This window comes from Mus musculus, chromosome 6 (assembly GCF_000001635.26).
Source record: "Mus musculus strain C57BL/6J chromosome 6, GRCm38.p6 C57BL/6J".
In the NCBI taxonomy this organism is placed as follows: domain Eukaryota; kingdom Metazoa; phylum Chordata; class Mammalia; order Rodentia; family Muridae; genus Mus; species Mus musculus.
In genome coordinates, this window is record NC_000072.6 from 23,569,975 (window position 1) to 23,592,106 (window position 22,132).

The 22,132-nt window shown below is 39.7% G+C and overlaps 1 protein-coding gene and 1 long non-coding RNA gene across 21 annotated transcripts in view; one reads left to right on the forward strand and one right to left on the reverse strand.

The window, feature by feature from the left end:
• The window catches only part of Cadps2 (Ca2+-dependent activator protein for secretion 2), a 578,403-nt gene that overhangs the window by 307,202 nt on the left and 249,069 nt on the right, over positions 1-22,132 (reverse strand). For all 20 annotated transcript variants that reach the window (XM_030255458.1, XM_006505111.2, XM_030255457.1 and 17 more), the window contains exons 5-6: positions 17,403-17,639; positions 13,368-13,489 (exon numbers count right to left, since the gene is read on the reverse strand). In XM_030255458.1, the coding sequence (XP_030111318.1) occupies positions 13,368-13,489; positions 17,403-17,639 (359 nt within the window). The remainder of the gene's footprint in view (positions 1-13,367; positions 13,490-17,402; positions 17,640-22,132) is intronic.
• On the forward strand, positions 1,801-13,031 carry Gm38775. Its single transcript, XR_868820.3, has 3 exons — positions 1,801-5,174; positions 8,101-8,173; positions 12,612-13,031. It is a non-coding gene; the product is annotated as a predicted gene, 38775 (long non-coding RNA).

Genomic DNA, 22,132 nt, shown 5'->3' on the forward strand with positions numbered 1-22,132 from the left:
CTGATTATTCTCTAAGAGTTGACTAGCTCTCCCGTTCTATTTCTTTCACTACACGCTAATATCAATACAGTTTCTTTGGTGGTGTTTTAGCCAACCAAGTTCTTTCAGAAACCAAATGAACAAGTGCACGTGTCTTCAAACTGTTAAATAATGTTATGCCCAGAGCTTTGCAGAGTGTCTCTTGAGTGTACTCTCTCCAGAACATACACACAGGAGAGAAGAGGATGTGTTAGTACAAAAAGAACCCTATTGAGCTTTCACAAACATAGTCTTTCCTTAAACCAATGAAGACATATACTCTCGGCAGTAGGGGTCCTCTATTTATTTACTTATTTATTTTTAAATTTCATAAAAAAGGAAAATCTACATGCATCCTACTCTACAAAAGTTACCCAATAAGGTGACCTACTTCAGGTGATATATCTGAAAACTCCCATACGGGAATGCTTATAAGTTATGGATGTTTTTAATACAGTGAGTTAAATCAATCTACTTGCTGTTAATCTTACTAAGTGACCTGGCATCAAAAAATTAATGTAATGGATATATCCCCCCAAAAGATGCTTTAACAAGGCAAAGGTGTCGTTAAAGTGGTTGGAGATGAATGTTTTTGCACATAGTTAGAAAATACATAGATCAGAATCACAACCAAAGGAGAGTAGAGAAGAAAGTCCATTTCTTTTAAAATGTGAATGATTGAGAGAAATGGTATCGAGTAAACACATAAAATTAAACTTGATTTGCAAAGATTATTTCATTGTACGTGTATCTGACTGCCCATTTGAGAACATGTCCACGTGAGTTCAGGTGAATGCAGAGGTCAGTGGTGTCAGAACCTTAAAGCTGGAGTTCCCAGACTCTCTCTGAGAGAGAGAGAGAGAGAGAGAGAGAGAGAGAGAGAGAGAGAGACAGAGAGACAGAGAGAGAGACAGAGAGACAGAGAGACAGAGAGGAAGAAGAAGAGGAAGAAGAAGAAGAAGAAGAAGAAGAAGAAGAAGAAGAAGAAGAAGAAGAAGAAGAAGAAGAAGAAGAAGGAAGAAGAAGGAAGAAGAAGAAGAAGAAGAAGAAGAAGAAGAGGAAGGGGAAGGGGAAGGGGAAGGGGAAGGGGAAGGAGAAGGAGAAGGAGAAGAAGAAGAAGAAGAAGAAGAAGAAGAAGAAGAAGAAGAAGAAGAAGAAGAAGAAGAAGAAGAAGAAGAAGAAGAAGAAGCAGCAGCAGCAGCAGCAGCAGCAGCAGCAGCAGCAGCTGCTGGGGTCCTCTGCAAGAACACTGTGCTTTCTTAATTTTAGAGTCATTTCTTCAGTCCCTTAATCTTATTATAAGCACCATAATAATATTTTATACAATCACTTAAGTGAAAAAAGAAATACTGTAGAATGCATATATAAGCATGCCCAATACAGACATTAAAAGACGAAGTTCTATAAAGCCACATATGTTACTAGACTGAATATAAAAACTGAAATATGCAATTGTGTATTAAAAAGTCTTAATATAAAGGAATATTACAGGAATGGGATGAAATCTCAGCTGATAAAGTCTTTGCTTTGCAAACACAACGACCCACATTTGCTCCTCAGAACCAACATAAAAAGTAGCTGGTCATGGTGGCACACACAGTCTCAGCTCCGAGGACGCAGAGACTGGCTGATCCCCAGGACTTAGAGATAAGACACCTTAACCTACTTGGTGAACTCTGGCCAAGTGAGAGTTGCTGTCTCACAAACCAATGTGGATGGTTCCTGGGGTATGGCATCTGGCTTCCACAGGCAAACAATCAAGCATGTCTACATGTGTACCCTACACACATACATGTGAATGCACATGCACACATACAAACGTAAAAAGTGAAAAATTCAAAACATAGGAGTGTGTTCTTAGATCAACCACTTTGAGTTGAAACTGATCTGAAAGTTCTGACCAGTTTGGCGCTGGAGAGGGACTGGGAAAGGGCTGTGCACTCAAGTACAAGCACAAAGGAGTAAGGACAGGGGCCATCTTAGGCTCCTATTTCTCATTGCCCTTCAGCTAACCAGTGCTATCTGGATACAATGATTTATTTAAACATTTTTCTGTTCCTCCTTCTCCTGAAAGAGCTTGCCATGGTATGATTATGGTCTGTTGCCGTCTCCTGCTGCTTTCCCGGGTGAGTGTGTTAAGAGCATGGTCTTCGGTGTGGCAGCCTGTGTGGTGAAGCCTACTGATGGTAAGGCAATGGTGCAGCTCTCAAGGCATCCTAGTTATAAAGAAGTAAGCTTGGTCATTCCCTGGTCCTGCTCTGGCTCCCTGCTTCACTGTGTGCCCTCTCCATCTCACAGGGGATCCTGCCATAATGCAGGGGCGGAGAGAGGGCTCACAAGAACTAGAATTATGCTGTTTGGTTGGTGAGCCTCCAACAACCCGAGCTCAATAAGTCTCTATTCTTTAAACATTGCCCCATCTCAGGTATGCTATTATAATGGGAGCTGAGTAAGACTCCAAGGTGTTTGTTCCACATTGTTCAGATTTTCTTGTGTCTCAGAGGATCCTGATAATATAAAGTTGCCTTTGTTATCAGACCAGCCTTTGTTCCGCTGATCCATGTTCCCAGTGGGGAGTCCCAGCTGCATTTCCACTCCACAGCTCCAGAATGTGTAACAGTTGAGTGCCCTGGACATAATAGATTAACACAATGCCAATATGAGAGACACGGTTCCAAGGTTCCTGCCAAAATTTACGACAGAGCACTAGAGATCTTTTGACGGCTGAGTTTTACCAGAACAGATATAAATCTTCTATGACACCAACTGAGAAACAAAACCAGTGATGTTAGGGACTGCATGACAGCCAAAGGATGCTCTCCCATCATAACTGACACGGAGGCATTGCTCATGTTGAAAGTCACATCCATTTGATGAAAACTAATGCTCAAGTCTTAAAAAAAAAAGGTGCTTACTGAATAAATATCAGACACAATAAAAATACCCAAGGCAAGAATCCCAGGCAGGGGTCAAAGGACAAACACACACACTCATGCACATGCACACACACACGGGCACACACACATACCACCAACATCTTGACATTCCTGGACTTAAAAACAAAATGCCAGGAGAAAAAGTTAGGAAAAACATAAAAACTTGAGTAGAGAAAAACACAAGGAAATGAATCAAGTGGGCTTCCAATAGGCATTGCTGTCTCCATTTTACCTGTTGAGGAAACAGACTCAAAGAGGCTTAATTAACTATTCACAATACCACAGCTAATCAGCACCACGGCTAGGGTTTATACCAGCGTCACTATTCTTCAGAAGCCCATGTTACACTGACCAATGCCTACTGTAAGAACACTGAAATCATTGCTTTCAGATTAGGAGACTCCAAACCACCGAACAATTCTCTTGTTGTTTGGTCTCGTGTATACAGAAAACTAAAAATGTGAGAGAAACCAAGAGTTGACAGTTGCTGCTGAGGGTGGGTGGGTGGGGGCATGGAGGACATGGGGTGGCATGACTGGCTGAGGGGCATTCAAAGATGCAAAATGCCCAGGTATAAGACAAACAATTTCTGCACTGGTGCAGAAGCACTGGTGGCAAGAGACAAAATGAAACCAACCACAAGATTCATTACATAACTATGTGTGTAGCAGTAAGAACACTGTGGAGTCGCACACTGAGAGTATTTACCACCACTGACAACTAAATTGTTTAAAAGATTATTAATTTTCTTAACTATTACCCTATATATTTATATTTGTAAAGTTCTAGCCTTTGGTTATTTTTCAAATTATAAACTTATTTAGCAGACCACAAAATGGTATTCAATGAGATTTCTTCACGTGATTTAATGCTTCCTTATCATAAACATAAACACCTTTGGCTTCTCTGTACTCTAAGCATTATTTGTGTACCCAGAGATAGGGTTTTCACTACCCCATAGATGGCTCTGATCTAGAAAAGATCTGTACCACAGCACTGGAAGGGCCCGGGCAGCTTTCCTGGGTGTCGTGACTGTGCCAGGAGGGAAGGCATCTCTCTTTCTCTGTCTGTGATTTTCCTGTGAATCATGGTAACAAGTCTCCTGACCTCCGGGCTTGGTTCTCACTGGAGGATACAGCAGATCTTAGAAGTGCAGCCTTCAAACCTTCTGGAAAGCAACATAACTTCTTCACACATTGGTAGGTAGACATTTAGAAATTTTGTTGTAAATTCTAAAAAGTTGCAAAGGGGATGATTTTTGGTGTATTTAAAACCCTGGCATTTAACATAAAAACCACAATGTTCTTCTTAAGTAGAATCCATGGTATCTAAGGCCCACAATGTTCCTTTTAAGTAGGATCCATTATATATACTGTTTACAGCAGTGTGACTGGAGCACCTCTCATTCACAGTGGACCAGTATGATGATTAACAAAACACACAGTGTCTCTCCTTTTCCTGGAACTGCTACTTTATTTCTGTTTCTTCAGAGACTTAGAATTTGATCATACTGCACAGTAACAAGTGAGCATTCTTTGATGAGGACCTTATTTATCTACATCAAACTTAGAAATCAGAAAATAATTGTGTTTTCCAGCCATAGTGTTCTTATGCTAAAACTCCTGAATTTAGTTATTGCAATTGCTAGTACTCAAGGGGATCAGTGTAAATGATGAAGTGCTATTCATTTCTTAAACACACATCTCAAAGAAACAGCGCATGCTTTGCTTCCTGAAGAGCGGTGCCCAGAGTTGCCTAGTGCTTAATGGTGGAGCAAAGCAACATTCAGCCTGGATTTTATTTCAGGTTTTCGTTTCTCTGTTATAAGAACAAAGAAAATGAGTGTAAGAGAGTGTTATTATAGTAATGCCCATCAGTTTGCTTACTTTCCATTTAAACGTCTCCAAGGCATACAGTGATTAACAGGCGAAGACTAGCTTTTAATTATTTAGCAGGTAAAGACTTGAATAAATCCATCAACTTGGTTGAAAACAAAGTACTGAGAGACATCTAATTTGCTAAAGAATTTATTGAATCATAATTCAACCACTTTCTCAAAATCAACAGTAATCGCTCCCCTTTTGAGTCCTGCCCTGGAGGGTTTGCCGTTCTGCGGAAGAACCAACAGGGAAGGAAGAAGATGGCGAAGAGGAATAGCTTTCTTCTGGAAAGCAGGAGAAGAATCATTGTGAAAAGGAGATTGAGAAAGAGACTTTGCAGGTAATGGGCTCTCTCCTACACAGAAGCGTGCTGGGGTGTGTGTGTGTGTGTGTGGATGGAGCCAGAGGCGTCATATGTCAATTCTCCTAACACTGGCCTTGGGCTGAGTTATTCCTTGAGAAATAAACTGTCTTGTTTATCCAGGAGGCTTCACATCTCAGTTTAGAAAATACCATCTCAGCCAGGATGGCAAGTGTCCAAAAGGGATTATGTAATTCTAGCCTAAGAGCCCTGAAATATAAGAAAATAACTTGCTATCTTGAAAAGAATGCTTTTCATGGAATGTCTGGAGAGATAGGAGTTGGGGGTTAGGAAAGAGAAGAAGCCAGAGACCAATTGGTATACTTGTATGTATTATTTCAGGATAACTAATGTGTACGCTCCTTTCTGGGGAAGACTATTTCTCTCACTCTCAACATTCCTTACTTTGCTGTAGTTCTTTATGTAGGTTGATGGTCTTTGTGTGGGTTGTGTAGGATTGCCATTACTTTCAGCTCCTTTAATCCTTCCCCTAACTCTTCTGTAGGGGTATCCAACTTGAGTCAAAGGGTTGGCTATAAGTATCTGCATTGGTCTCAGAGCTTCTCAGAGGAGAGCCATGCTAGGCTCCTGTTGTCTTTAAGCACAATATAGGATTAGTAACAGTGTTGGGCTTTGGTGCCTACCCATGAGCTGGATCCCAAGTTGGGGCCGGTCACTAGACAGCCTTACCTTCAGCTATTCTTCCATTTTTATCCTTGTATTTCTTTTAGACAGGAACACACATTAGGAGTTGCACATTCTCATGTCCACTTTGTCATGTGTGTTGGTGGTGGCTTATTCACCTCATATTTAGGCAGTCATGTTGGTGACACTCTGTGGGTATAGACACTCCTAGGAGGTTCTGTCTCACAGGATGCTTCCTGTTCTGGCACTAGAAATGTCTTTATGTAGATTACTGGAGCACTCACTGAGATCTCTTACTATGTTAGTGTCACAGAGGTACCAGGTGGCATAATATATAGACTTTGTGTCCTAGGAGCATCCCAGTTTTTTATTTTCTGTTAAGTAAATGAAATTCAAACATTAAAGAGAATACATAGTTTATATCATTAATCCAGGAGCCCACTGGGAAAGCAATGAGGACAACATCATTCTTTGAGGAATGCAACAAAGGCAGAATACATAGACATTGGTGAAAGGTGAGAGAAGGCTCTTCAAAGACACACACTAGGGAATATGTAGACATTTGTCAAACAGAGGCTCCTACCAAGCATAGACTGTCAGGGATAGGGTCTAAAGCTCTGAATTAATCTTGCCCTCAAATCAGGAATCTCTGTGTCCAAAATGCTGAAGGTCCTTGTCTCCAATTCATTTTTGATCAGTCAATAAAGAGCCAATGGCTAATGCTGGACAGTTATATAGAGGTGGGACCTTGAAGTTGCATGGGCTAGGAGAAAGGAGAATCGCCATGATACATAAGAACAGCAGGAGAGAACCAACCATGTAAGAATTCAGGTAAGTGCCCACTGGCACTAAGGCAGACTCATGAAAGAATGTTTCTCTGAAGCAGCCCATAGGAGAGAGGATGTTCTGCTAAAGCAAACAGCGAAAGGACACATGATGAGGGATGCTTTGCTAACAACCTGCATATATTGCTCCACTTTACATTGTGCAGTTGCAGTTGAGCTCCATTTGTCTAGACTCCATGGATGTGGGCTGATTGGATGTATGTGCTGAGGCAAGACATGAGGTGGACACTGATGTTTGGAGGACAAAAATAGGACTCAATGGGGTGACAGAGATGGAGCTTAGCTTGCAGGTACAGCTAGCTTGGCAATGCTTGTGGGTCTTGTGTCTTCAATGATCTTTACTCAGAGAGTCACAGATGAGAACTTTGCCTTGTGTTTCTGCCTGGCTGTCTCTGCTAGGTTGTGTCTCAACTCACTGCTGTTGCTAAGCTGACTCGCCTGAACTGGATGGCTGGTATATCCACGATGTGTTAGTGAGTGGTGGACCGAGCTGCAGCTGCTTGCTAACCTGTGAACTGAACTGCCAATTTCCAGACAACATAGATGGGAATTGCTCCAAAGAACCTTTCTAAACAGATCCACTCCCCACTCCCTGTATCCTTTCTTTTCCACTATCTTTGTAGGTGGTGCGCTACAAGGGAGGTTAAACGTTTAAGAACCATCATTAAAAATAGGATCTGGAAAAAAAATTAAGTTACAGGTGCACCTCCAGCTGTAGACTGAAACTTTATTATTCTAAATTTACATTTTATTATATCTTCAACTATGAAGACCCTGGATTAACTTTTTCTTTACTTACCAGTGTGTTCTTAATGCATTTAATGCCCATATTTGTCTCTTTAGGCTCCATTTTACTCTGTATCAGTCTTACAAAAATGTTATTTTTAGAGACTTTGAGAAGAGGAAACAATCTGTCATGATTTTAAAGATGGAAATGAGAAGAGAAAAAAAAAACCTGCATGTAGCTCAAATGGTTTCCTTTTGATTTGTAAATTGGAAAAAAATTTGATATATTATACAAACTGTAGCATAGTCTATTTCTAATTTATAAAGATATCTGACTAATTATACTTTGAAGTTCTGATATTAATAAATTAAGCCGGAAATAAACATAAGATTAAGAAAGGTTTTGAATGTGGTTTATACATTTAGTCTTCCAAACATCTGCCCTAATCCTTGGGTCACTCTGAGAAGCTCTGTGTTTTTAGCTGCAATATTCTTATTGCTTTGACAATATGATTGTTGCACAGTTATTATAAAAATTTAGGTTAAAAAATATAAAGTTTACTAATGTATACCAGAAGTCAATTATATTTCTCACATTCTGTCTAGCATCTGTAGACACATTTCTCTAATGATGTGACTTACCAATTTTTCCTGTTTCTTATTGCTTTTGTTTATCTGATGCCTCTCAGGGAGATAAGAAGCAGAGACTCAGCAGTGCAATCAAACAGCTCCATAAGGCAAAAAAGACACAATATGCACGGGGTAAGTATGCTGTTGCTTAGTAGGGCTTGGGCTTTGAAGGCCTTGAGATATATGGTTTGGCCTGGTTTCAAAATTGCTATTCTCCTGCCTGAGCTTTCCAAATGCTAAAGTTTCAGGTTTGTAGTAACAGCACCTTTATCAGTCTGTTTGTTTTATCTTAACAAGTAAATGTAACCAATATTTAATTCATTGTTCTGATTATCGTTGTTACCTTACTGAATCATACATTTAAATGGATGAGGCTAGGTCTCACCCCATATGTTCTTTTATGTTCATTTGAAATAATTTCATAGCCCTTATTTCCAAAGTATCAAGACATATCTAGACTCCGCCTTTGAGATCATATACTCCTGAGGATATGTAGGCAATCAAAGGAAGATAACCACTGGAAGATAATAGGTCTTAAAATTACAAATATACTAGGAATTTTCTGTCTACTACATGGCCATAACAAACCTTCCTGTCCCCACTTACTACCACTCCACTTACTTTAGATACTTTCATTAATGCTATGGGCTAAACCTCAGATGAAGGAGATAAGGGCAAATGGTAAAATGCTATAAAGTTATAATCAAAAATATTTTCATAACCCATCCCTAGAAATTAAAACTTTCCTTAGCAAAAATATAATTTCTTCGCATTACCCTTTTCTGTTTTGTGTATTAAAAGATTAAAATTAAAGGCAAAACTTTACCAAACTAGATCTGATCTTCAGCAATCCTTTAAGTCAAACTTGTCTGTAACCATTATTTACTTAGGACCTCAAATTCTATATTCTGAGTAATATGCCAAGCTTCCTGGCTACTTCTGCCTAATTACCAGCAAGAATTCTGAACTACAGGAATGTAATAGGCGATGGCTAACTCTCTTGATTAGGTTTATTCGAAATAGGGGCTAAATAAGGCACTTTAATTAGTATCAGGCAAAAAGATGAACGTGTCTCCAACAAAGCACAAACTGTTGAAGCAAGAAAAATGTAGAGAACGTGTCTGAGCCATAATTGTGACCGATGATGGCAGAGACAAACCTGTTTCCTGTTGTGCAGGATGAGTTTGGGGGAAGTAACTTCATTGGAAAGCTCCATTGTAGCACTCAGGCTGCGGGAGTTTAGGTTATCCACCCCTGGGAAACAGCTATCCACTCAAATCTCTTAATTCATTTTCAAGGTTACTCTGTTCATATAAAACCACAAGAGCTATTTTGGTCAAATTTCCTTGTGAAGAGTAGTGTTAAAGACCATGAGATCCTTATTGCAATATTTTTCTCTCTGATAGTGAAGAATGAATATTAATTGACTAAAATATTCACTAATAAATTTCCTATCAGAATGTTTCTATAACTACCTATGACTATTTTAGATATCTAGTGAGCAACATTCCATAAATCTTTTATTACCTGTGAAAAATATTAGCGTTAAAGAAATATGTAAGCATAAATTGAATGTACAGTTATAAAAGCTATGATAACCAAATAAGAGCCAAATATAAAGAATAATTTTTTTATGATTTAATTCAGACATCTTTGATACTGGTGTGTTCTTTCCTGGAGTATAGGCAAAAATAGACTACAAATAGGTGTTGCAATTTTTTCAAACTGTCTTTTAAGACACAGTCATGATGAAAGTATTGATGTAACAAAGTTTTAGTGCCTACCATTTACCTTGTGAAGCAATGTACTTAAAATATATACATTATAAACATATAAAACTTCTTGAGATTGGATAGAATAAGGCATGGCAGTGGGAACTCTTAGGACAGTTGACTCTAGTCTCACAACCTCACAGACTGGGAACAGAGTTGAAATATGCAAAGGTAAGTGCTAAAAAAGAACTTCTCACGAATTCAAGTGGATGCATGTGCTTTCCATTCTTCTGGGGCGACAAGACTTCAACTACATTAGCCATTGAGGTGAGAGGTGCAAAGTGGGACTTCTTATCCTGTAGCTAAGAAGCTTCTGACATTGGCTTGTTTACTATACAAAGAACAGACACAAGACACCAAAAAATGAAGGAAAATGGAGGTGCACTAAAGAGGCACACACAGGTAACACCACTGTAGAGACACACATGGATAACACCACTGTAGAGGCACATACAGATAACACAGAATCATACAGAGGGATTCATATACAGTCGAATATGAGCCAATGCCAAACTTTCCACATGAAGATATTGTGAAAACAAACAATAAAGCAAACTAAACTTTTCAAAAGGAAGAAAATCATATAAGTTAGAAGTTAATTAAACAGAATATAGAGGAGTGAGAGGTGTAAGCAGAGGGGGGCTATGGGAGGGAGAGATGAGGGGTAGGAGAATGGAAAACTAACACCACGACAGTTGGAAAAGGCCATATGGAAACTTACTATTCTATAAGCTTTCTAAAAGCATGCATTCAAAAAGTTTAACTGGACTTGTCCTACATGGGAGGTAGGATAGGGTGGCAGAGATAATGTTTCCCCCAGTCACCATAGGCCATCAAACATAAAGTCTACTGCTGGGATTAGGATACATGCCTTAGAGTTGTTGGTCAAAACGGTCCCAGAGGCTTCCAAACAATTCAGGCAAGTATCCTTGCTCCTGGTTTCCCCCTAGAATGTTATGATAAGACCCTATTGCCGAAGACGTCACATACTTTTCTACAGGGCATAGAGCAACAGTTCTTAGCCTGTGGGTTGTAACCCCTTTGGGAGCTGCATATCAGATATTCACATTATGATTCAAAACAGTAGTAAAACTATGGTTGTGAAGTAGCACCAAAACAATTTTATGGTTGTGGGTCACTGCATCACGAGGGTCTCAGCATGAGGAAGCTTGAGGGCCACTGGCCCAGAGCAATGAGGTTGAAACACAGAAGCTTCCTTCCTGCGAGTTAGCCTTCCTTTTGTCAGGAAGTGCTATGTAGGTTACTGTGGGAGAAGAGTCATCACGGCACTGTGAACTGTGAATACCACATCATGGCCAGACTGGCAATGTATGACCATTTTTATAACAGTGGAATAAAGTTTACCAACCACTTTCTGTAGGTTGTCCATATTCCAGCAGTGATGGCTCTATTCCCTCAGGAATAATAATAAATAGTTGGGAAGAAGAAGAAGATGAGGAGGAGGAGGAGGAGGAGGAGGAGGAGAACATGATAGAATCTAGGACCATAAATTGTATACATATATGAAATTCTCAAATAATTTAACTGACATTTAAAAATTTAAAAACATTTTAAATTTGGCCCCTACAAAACAAGAAAGCTCAATTTAAAAAGCTACAGACAATTAACAGATGATTGAATTGCAAGGTTGCACATGCTCACATGTACTTGCGTACACAGGCAAGTGGGGTTGGATGCACATGTGCATGTGTACACAGTGAAAATGAAGTATCAGTGAAAATGTGTAGAGCCTGAAACTCTTGTACACAGTGAGTGAGAACAGAAATGGTCCAGGGAGTGGGTGAGAAGGTGTGCTTATTCTGTAAAGGGCTAAATCCAGAACTATCACATTCCTGGTAAGTGTACAGCTACTTGAACAGATATGTGTATGCATCTTTGTTTTGAAACACACAAAAGTTGTAAATAATTCTACCATTTATTAGCCAAAATAAGCAAACAGGCAAGGTATGTGTATGGATATATACATACAATAATGCATGACCAGATACCTGCTATAAGATGTAAACACTATGCTCTATAATAGATGTTTTGCTAAAGAACACATATAATATTTTTACACTCATGAAATGTCCAGAACAGGCAAAAAGGCAAAATGTAGACAGAGTCCAATAGTCACTGCTCAGAGCCAGTATGACTGAATGTTGGTAGCTAATAAGTACTCCACAATTAACAGTGGGATGGACTGCACAACTTGGCAATGATGTTACTCTATTACCTTCAGATATTTACTGCAACTAAGTCATAACCAAGTTCCAAACAACTCAAATAAATCCTCAGCGAGAACAAAGACATAAGACTAAATAGGTTATGATTTTCTCCTACTCTTTTTAAAATAAAGAACAGACAATACCAAAAAACAACAGACTAGGAACATGTCAATCCAAAACCTAAAGAAAGAGATGGTCCAGAAAACTCTCACTGATTGGGTTATGCAAAGTAAGGGTAATTCCTCAAGAAGTAATATCTGAGATTCCCAGGGACAAGGTTTACAGAGGAAAATAAGGAAGAGTATAGTGGGACTTGATGTGGTTTGGGGACCTCATGAAATGCAGGGCAGGGGAGCAAGAGTAGTCAAGGGAACAGAGTAGGGTGTGATCCCAGAGAAAATCAAGTCTAAGTGGGGGCAGGCAAGGGCTTGGGAGGGCGAGGCGTTTGAGTGGCTGCTTCTAGACACCACACTACTCCATTTTAAATCTCTCCTCTTAAGACTTAGCCCTCTGTATCTTGCCAAAGTTCTTGCTTCAAAGCAATGTGATTCTTGTTCATTTCCTCTTCAGAACCTAACCAGTGCTGGCCAGAATCTCAGCAGAAGTTTCCTGAATGATCAAGATGTATCCTGACACCATGGAAGAAAGAAAAACGATGTGTTCTAAAAGCAGGGTTCAAATGAACATCCGACTCCCTCAGGCTGGAGCGGCAATTCTAATTAGAGATAGTGAAGCTTCCCAAAGTCAATCGGGTAAAGAGAATCTCTCCTTGGTTTCATTAAAGTCATAAAGTGTGAAGCATGGTGAGTAAGCAGTTGGCAGCTTCATCATTTGTGATTTTGGGTGGTATTACTCTCTAACTGTTCCTTCACCAGAACAGTCCACGTTTCAGTGCAGAATATTTTCTACACTTGTTCACAGCAGAACCACAGGAAAGGGGGAACTACTACGGCACAACAGCAGGAGTCTCCACAAGTTCCCGCAGTTAACTCATGCAGTCCTTATAAATGACTTAGAAACAAACATTTGCTGCCGAGAAATCTGCTTTATACCTGTATCAATCAGATAGATGGTGGTGGGGACATGAAAGGAGTGGGAAGGAGGAGATGCAGGAGGATTGGAGGGAGCAGAAGTAATGACATAATTTTGTTTTAATTAAAAAATATATAGCAGAAAAAGAAATGCACATGGTGATCCCAGTAGATTTGAGACGAAGGTAGCCAATTGGTTATTGTCCCTAGGAACAAGAGCATTTAATTGTGCATGTAAGAAGATATATTTCTTTGGGTGAAATCAAATGTCCTTTTTAAAAATCAACTCGCTTACTGTGGCCTTGATGCTTCAGCCTGGTCTGTCTGGAGTTTTTCTCCTCCTTCCACCTCCATTGTGCAGTAAACGATTCGATTGGGAGCCACAGATTTCAGTCCTTGCACTTCCATGATGACAATCTAAAGGTAAAACAATTGGAAATTAATATGTGAGATTGATAGTGGTCAATAATACAGAGACATGACAGCATGAATAGTTGGATAAGGGGCTCGTGAGACCCCATTCCCGCTCCTAGCTGAGGATCTATTGGCAGTAAATGGCTTCTGGGAAGAGAAAGAGCCAGTTTTCTTCAGAGCTGCTACTCCTAGCATGTTAACTGTGCTCCAGTGGATGGCTTCCCACCCATGGCCATTTGGGTCACACTAATTCTGGGCTCAGTAGAAGATGTATATATGTATATATACACATACACACACACACACATATACACAACACACAAACACATACACACACAAACACATATACACAAACACATATATACAAACACATACACACACACATATATATATACATATATATATACATATATATACACACACACATACATACATATACTCAACACATATGAGACAACATGTACTTGGAAGTTGGGAGACAGGCATGAAAGCATGAAAGGGGGATCTAGAAGGAATTGGAGGAGGGGAGATGAAGGATCCATATGATTAAAATGCATTATATACATGTATGAATTCTCAAAGAATAAATAATAGCTTTGAAAGGAATGGCAGTGTGGGCATTCAGGGGAAGAGCAACTAATGATTGTTATATGGCTGGTACGTATGAGTAAACAATAATGCCCTCTAGGTCTACTTTCCAAGGACAGGGACAAAAGCAGCCTCACACATTGGTGAGAGAACCAATAATCACAGGCCAGCTAATTGAATTGTAGCTATTTCAACTGATTCTCAACAGAACCTGATTATGGAACTACAGAGAATAAAATTGAGTTGTGCTGTATGTGCCACCACCTCTCCTCCGACTCTCTGTGTCTAATGCAATGAGAAGGAAATAGACAAAGCTGTCCTACAAGTGAAAGGAAGAGCAGCAAGAGATAACATGTGTACATGACACTTAAATACACAGATGGGCAGCATGGTGGAGCATGGTCTTGCATCAGCAGACCCTCAGGCAGGCACAAATCTGCTAGTCTACTATCAATGTAAAAGTTCAATGTGAAAGGTAAGCAGATTCAAGCCATAGACCCCCCCATGCAGGTCACAGACTCTTATGTTGACCAATTTTGCTTTTTCTTGTTTTGCTTGATGTTAACCCTCACATGGCTTGTTCTGTGAGTTAGCTTAGGCACTGCCTGTGCATTCCTTCTAAAGGCCCTGTGGGTGGAGCTTATGCAAATGTAATTCTGTAAGTCTAACTGCCTTTCATACCATAAATGTCCTTAATCCATTCGATATACACCGACAGAGCTGAGGGCAGACACTGCTTGGGTGCTTCCCACACATCAGTAAACAGAAAATGAGGTGGAAAGGGGTCCTTTCTGAAGCTAATATGTAAGTAGCAAAAGTCACCCACTGAGCCACAGCCTGGTGGTAAAACTGTGCTGGGAGGGAGCTTGGTAAGTAACAAGAACAGGGCGGAAAGGGGAGCAAGAGCCCTGCACTTGAAAGGAGGCTCAGTTTGAGCAAAACTTTTTTAACCTATGCTTTACCTCCTCTATTCTAGATTCACTTTTTGGTTAAGACACACTGGACCAATTCTAAGCCTGAAGTGGAAATGTTACAGCTAGACATTGCATTGACTGTTGGCTTTTAAGCATGTTCATAGTTATCATCAAGGATCCAAGGATCCAGCCTTACTTAGTGGGACTGGCTGGTGTTGCAGTCTGTAGCTAGGTGAGCCAGCCATCACTCAGGTGTTCCGGAGCACCCTCACTTAACAGGATTTCATTGTGATGCTGAGCACATCACTCATCTGTGAAACACTGTGAGCACACAGAGCAATTTTGTATTAAGCTACGGGAACAAAATACCTGCCTTGGACAGATATGGCAACGAAGGCTGTCAAAACAATTTTATAAATATGCAAGCTTCTCAGACCACACAAAAGGAAGTTTTAGCTGGCAGTTGCTTCTTGAGACAATAATTGCTAACTCAATAGCTTAATCGAACAGAGTGGCAATAAAGCACAGAATAAGAACTCAGTCAACTATCCTAATTCTGGCTTTGAAAATGAAAAAGTACTCCTAAGTTATTTATAATTTATGAAGATTTTTAAAAAGCCATGCCCAGAACTATAGTTTTACTTTTGAATATTTATTTAAAGTATGCATTTATATATTATTAAAATCATTTTCTCTATGTTTTCTTTCCATAAAATTAAAGTGCTAAACTTTTGTTAGGATAAAGTTAAAACTACAATTATATAATTTAGGAGAAAAAAACTTTTAAGAGTATTAGCTTTTTTTTTTTCTTCAGCCAATCAAATATCTATGGCAGTGCATAATGGAAACATTCAATACGTAATGTGCAGTGTGGTTGCAAATTAAACAATTTTATATTCTGAAGCTGGGGAGACCGAGAAGAAACCTGGAGGCAAACCAATTTGGCAAAGCCATTAGGCAAACCAGGATGAATTGAGTTAGAAGACAGCCCCATGTTTTCACTCTGACATTAGGTTTAATACATTTACCTACAAAGTAATCCTGGAAGTGAAGAGAGAGAGGCAGCTGCATTATTCTCAAGTCCATTAAATGGAAGGAAAAAGAACCAAATCAGACACTTGCTTTTTCTTTTTGCTACCACTTAGCAAGCTGAACATCATCAAAGAAATTTAAAACCTTCCTCCAAGATTGGATGTCTCTGTCACCGCCACCCAGCAGATGCAGGCAGTGACAATGGGAATGGCACAAAGTGAGAATCACAGTATAAGAAAGGCGCTATAATACTTCAGGGAAATCTTTGGTAGAGGGGCTAGGGAGATGACTCAACAAGTAAGGAGCTTGCTCTGCAATCCTGAGGATGTGAGTTCAGAGCCACAGCACAGCTATGTGGCAGCAGTGCCTGACATCCTAGCACTGTGTGTTGGGCTAGGTGTGGGTAGAGACAAGCAGATCCTGAGGGCTCACTGGCCAGCCTGGATGAAACGGAGAATTTCAAGTTTCCTGTGAGAGACACCCTGGCTTTTACACATGCTCACAAGGGTAAGCACAAACATAATTGTGCACACATCCACACACACACACACCATTGCAGAAAATACATAAATGTATACTTAACACTGCTAACATTTGCACAGAGAACAGAGTATCATGAGAACAAACTGGAGTGTGAGCTAAATGATGACCTGACTCTTTAGGATAATGCAGTCTTTTATCATCATTAACTTTACATAAGGTCTTCTCCCAGGACATTTGCAGGAATGGGTGTATAAACCCATAGACTCATTCCACATTTCTAGATTAGACACAGACACAGATCATGCAAGACCCAAAGGAACAGCATTGGCATCTCTGGTTCTCTGGGTTTATATGAAATAGATACGTCTGTGGTTTAGCAAACACACTTTTAAACCTGTATTACTTGCCTTGGTTCTGACCACGTTTCCTAGTTCTATGATAAAAGTAAAATCCCTGAAAAAGGCTTCTCTGCCTCTCAGCATTCCCAGTACCTAACACTGTGCTTTACAGCTGTGTGCTTGATTAAATTCTAGACTGAAAATCCCACAGGTGAAGGGAACTAAAATCAAAGTTGATCAACGACAGATTAGGCAGGAGCCAGTTATATACTGAAATCCCACCCCAGTGTTGTTGATATTTATTTTATCGATGTACTTACATTAGCTTACAGGGAGAACACATATGTCTCAAAGCTGGTTCACTAGTTCTAATAAGAGCATTACAATTAAAACACAATTTGTATTCATTTGTATATAGTACCTAGTTGCTCAGAAAGTGAGGACTGCTTTAACATTTTCTAAACACATCACCCTGCTTTAAATTGTAAACCTTATCCCAAAGGTTGATGGCAATTCCGGTGCAGCTTCATCTCTGCATCGAGGGGAGGGACCCCGACTCACCTCTAACGTGAACGACAACACCACATCCGACTTGGACAGCTGGATCTCGTTCTCATCTCCCAGGTCCAGAAACGCAGAGTTCTGCGAACGCTTTAATTTTTGTAATTTAAATTCCGGGCCACCTTTTGAAACTGGAAGACTTTCTAAATTGGCCATTAGCAGGTTCACGGAGGCTCGCAGCTCTTCAATGTACATACTCTCCATTTCTTTCGAGATGAATCTGGGGAATCTTCTCTCCTTAAAAAGAATTCGAAGCATAATGTTAGGCTGGGCCCATTATAGTTCTATCAGAAAAGATTACACGGCACAGAACTATGGTACTTATCACACAACGCATCTGCCAACGTCAGTTTGGGGGCTTTAAAAGCCCGAGGTTTTGGCAGTCTTGACTGTACCTAAAGGTACATTTTATATCTTCTATGAAGAACTATTGTGTTATGAAATGATCACTGTATGTATACTTTTCAATGGAGCATTATAAGATGTGCATAAGTAAAAACAGGTATGGAGAAATGGTTTCGTGTAGAGATGAATCTTAATTATCCATCATGTTTGAAAGAGGAGAACTTATGATACATATGCAACTACAGACAAGAGCTCAGGGGTACTGGTTAGTTCATATTGTTGTTCCACCTATAGGGTTGCAGTTCCCTTTAGCTCCTTGGGTACTTTCTCTAGCTCCTCCATTGGGAGCCCTGTGTTCCATCCAATAACTGACTGTAAGCATCCACTTCTGTGTTTGCTAGACCCCGGCATAGTCTCACAAGAGAATGCTCTATCTAGGTACTTTCAGCAAAATCTTGCTAGTCTGTGCAATGGTGTCAGCGTTTGGAAGCTGATTATGGGATGGATCCCTGGATATGGCAGTCTCTAGATGGTCCATCCTTTTGTCACAGCTCCAAACTTTGTCTCTGTAACTCCTTCCATGGGTGTTTTGTTCCCAGTTCTAAGAAGGGGCAAAGTGTACACACTTTGGTCTTTGTTCTTCTTCAGTTTCATGTGTTTTGCAAATTGTCTCTAGCTGCATATGTATCAGAAGATGGCCTAGTCGGCCATCATTGGAAAGAGAGGCCCATTGGTCTTGCAAACTCTAGATGCTTCAGTACAGGGGAACGCCATTCTAACATCGAATAAAATTGACTTCCAACTCAAAGTTATCAAAAAAGACAAGGAGGGGCACACAGTGGGAGTGGGTGGGTAGGGGAGTGGGGATGGGAGGGTATGGGGGACTTTTGGGATAGCATTGGAAATGTAAATGAGGAAAATACCTAATAAAAAATTTTTTAAAGGAATGTAAATTATAAAATAAAAAAAAAAAGAAAGAAAGAGGAGAACTTAATAACCTGCAAGGAAATATTCAGGATATACCATTCTTCTAATCAGAAGAAAATCGTCTTGGCCCCATTTTCACCATCCATGTCCATGAGTGGGAAGATACACCCTTTGTACTAAGCATTCACACCAAAACCTCCTTTTACTGAAAGAATATGGAGATAGTTCTAGAATTGGACAATTTTCACATTGTACAAACACGAAAAGATCCCTTATGGCCTTATCCCTTATCCCTTCAGTCCTTCACTAAAGGTTGAGAAAAGATTTAATTTAAAGCAAAAAGGCCAATTTATGATAGAAATCTGATAAGTGAAAAATAGATAACAGACTAATCTGGAAGATTCTATTTTATTATAGGAGTTTATTGACGGATTTTAAAAACAATTATCTTTGCAATGACTGTTTCATTTTATACACTAAGTTAAAAACAAATCCCAGGGACTGGTGAGATGGCTCAGCAGTTATGAGCACTTACTCTTTCTGAGGACCTGGGTTTGGTTCCTGGTAAGCACTTGGTTCCTTAAAACCATCGGTAACTTCAGGTCCAGACATCCCACTGCCCTCTGTTCACTTCCAACGGCATTAGGCATGCATGTGATATCAGACATGCATGAAGATAAAGTACTCATACTCATGAAAGCCAATTAATTGAAAAATGTAAAATATTAATATTTAGAGCTAAATTATCCTTCGAGAAGACTATGCTAATTTATAGTTCACAAAACTGCAAAAGAGAATATTTTTTCCCCCCTTAAATCTTTGCTAACCTGACATTTGGTTCTTTCCTTCAATGTAGAGGGGATGCTTCATTACATGAGGTCAAGAGTAATGCCTGATTATTTCCTGCCATCTACACCTCTTGGGTGAATTTGCTTCCTTTAGTTCTAGAGCTTCTAGGTGTGCTGTTAGACTGCTAGTGTACGCTCTCTCTAGTTTCTTTTTGGAGGCACTCAGGGCTATGAGTTTTCCTCTTAGGACGGCTTTCATTGTGTCCCATAAGTTTGGGTATGTTGTGGCTTCATTTTCATTAAATTCTAAAAAGTCTTTAATTTCTTTCTTTATTTCATCCTTGACCAGGGAATCATTGAGTTGAGTGTTGTTCAGTTTCCACGTGAATGTTGGCTTTCTATTATTTATGTTGTTCTTGAAGATCAGCCTTAGTCTGTGGTGATCAGATAGGATGCATGGGATAATTTCAATATTTTTGCATCTGTGGAGGCCTGATTTGTGACCAATTATATGGTCAATTTTGAAGGAGGTACCATGTGGCCCTGAGAAGAAGGTATATCCTTTGTTTTAGGATAAAATGTTCTATAGATATCTATTAAATCCATCTGTATCATAACTTCTGTTAGTGTCCATGTATCTTTGTTTAGTTTCTGTTTCCAGGATCTGTCCATTGGTAAGAGTGGGGTGTTGAAGTCTCCCACTATTATTGTGTGAGGTGCAATGTGTGCTTTGAGCTTTACTAAAGTTTCTTTAATGAATGTGGCTTCCCTTGTATTTGGAACACAGATATTCAGAATTGAGAGTTCTTCTTGGTATATTTTACCTTTGATGAGTATGAAGTGCCCCTCCTTGTCTTTTTTGATAACTTTGGGTTGGAAGTCAATTTTATTCGATATTAGAATGGCTATTACAGCTTGTTTCTTTGGAACATTTACTTGGAAAATTGTTTTCCAGCCTTTTCCCTGAGGTGGGTTTCCTATAAGCAACAAAATGTTGGGTCTTGTTTGTGTAGCCAGTCTATTAGTCTATGTCTTTTTATTAGGGGAATTGAGTCCATTGATGTTAAGAGAAATTAAAGAAAAGTAATTGTTGCTTCCGGTTATTTTTGTTGTTAAAGTTGGGATTCTGTTCTTGCGGCTGCCTTCTTTTAGGTTTGTTGAAGGATTACTTTCTTGCTTTTTCTAGGGTGTAGTTTTTGTCCTTGTGTTGGTGTTTTCCCTTTATTACCCTTTGAAGGGCTGGATTCGTGGAAAGATATTGTGTGAATTTGGTTTTATCATGGAATACTTTGGTTTCTCCATCTATGGTAATTGAGAGTTTGGCTGGGTATAGTAGCCTGGGCTGGCATTTGTGTTCTCTTAGGGTCTGCATAACATCTGTCCAGGATCTTCTGGCTTTCATAGTCTCTGGTGAGAAGTCTGGTGTAATTCTAATAGGCCTGCCTTTATATGTTACTTGACCTTTTTCTCTTACTGCTTTTAATATTCTATCTTCATTTAGTGCATTTGTTGTTCTGATTATTATGTGTCAGGAGGAATTTCTTTTCTGGTCCAGTCTATTTGGAGTTCTGTAGACTTCTTGTATGTTCATGGTCATCTCTTTCTTTAGGTTTGGAAAGTTTTCTTCTATAATTTTGTTGAAGATATTTGTTGGCCCTTTAAGTTGAAAATCTTCATTCTCATCTACTCCTATTATTTTACATATGCACTCATTGATAAGTGGATATTAGCCCAGAAACATAGAACACCCAAGATACAATTTGCAAAACACAAGAAAATCAAGAAGAGGGAAGACCAATGAGTGGGTACTTTATTTCTCCTTAGAATAGGGAACAAAATACCCATGAAAGGAGTTACAGAGACAAAGTTTGGAGGTAAGATGAAAGGATGGACTATCCAGAGACTACCCTACCTGGGGATCCATCCCATAATCAACCACCAAACCCAGACACTATTGCACATGCCAGCAAGATTTTGATGAAGTGACCCGGGTATAGCTGTCTCATATGAGGCTATGCCAGTGCCTGACAAATACAGAAGTGGGTGTCACAGTCATCTATAGGATGAAACACAGGGCCCCCAATGGAGAAGCTAGAGAAAACACCCAAGGAGCTGAAGGGGTCTGCAACCCTATAGGTGGAACAACAATATAAACTAACCAGTATGCCCACAGCTCGATATATCTCTAGCTGCATATGTAGCAGAAGATGGCCTAGTCGGCCATCACTGGAAAGAGAGGCCCCTTGGTAATGCAAACTTTATATGCCCCAGTATAGGGGAATGCCAGGGCCAAGAAGGGGGAGTGGGTGGGTAGATGAACAGGGCGGGGGGAGGGTATAGGGAACTTTCGAGATAGCATTTGAAATTTGAAATGTATATAAAGGAAAATATCTAATAAAAATATTATATTAAAAAAAAGAGTAATGTCTGTCCCAGTGTAAACTCAAGGCTCAAGGACAGAGGCTTAGTCAACTTTTGGATGATTTCTGAATGCTCCAGAAAATGTCAGCCTTTGTTGTTGTTTCCATTGGTGTCATTCAAAACCTCACCTTTGATAACTGCATCTCTAACAGCAGTGAAATGCATCTGGCATGCTCCTAACAAATGCACCTGGCCTCTGACTCGCCTGCACCAGTAGACTAGGTCACTGCACTGAGTAGACTAGGTCAT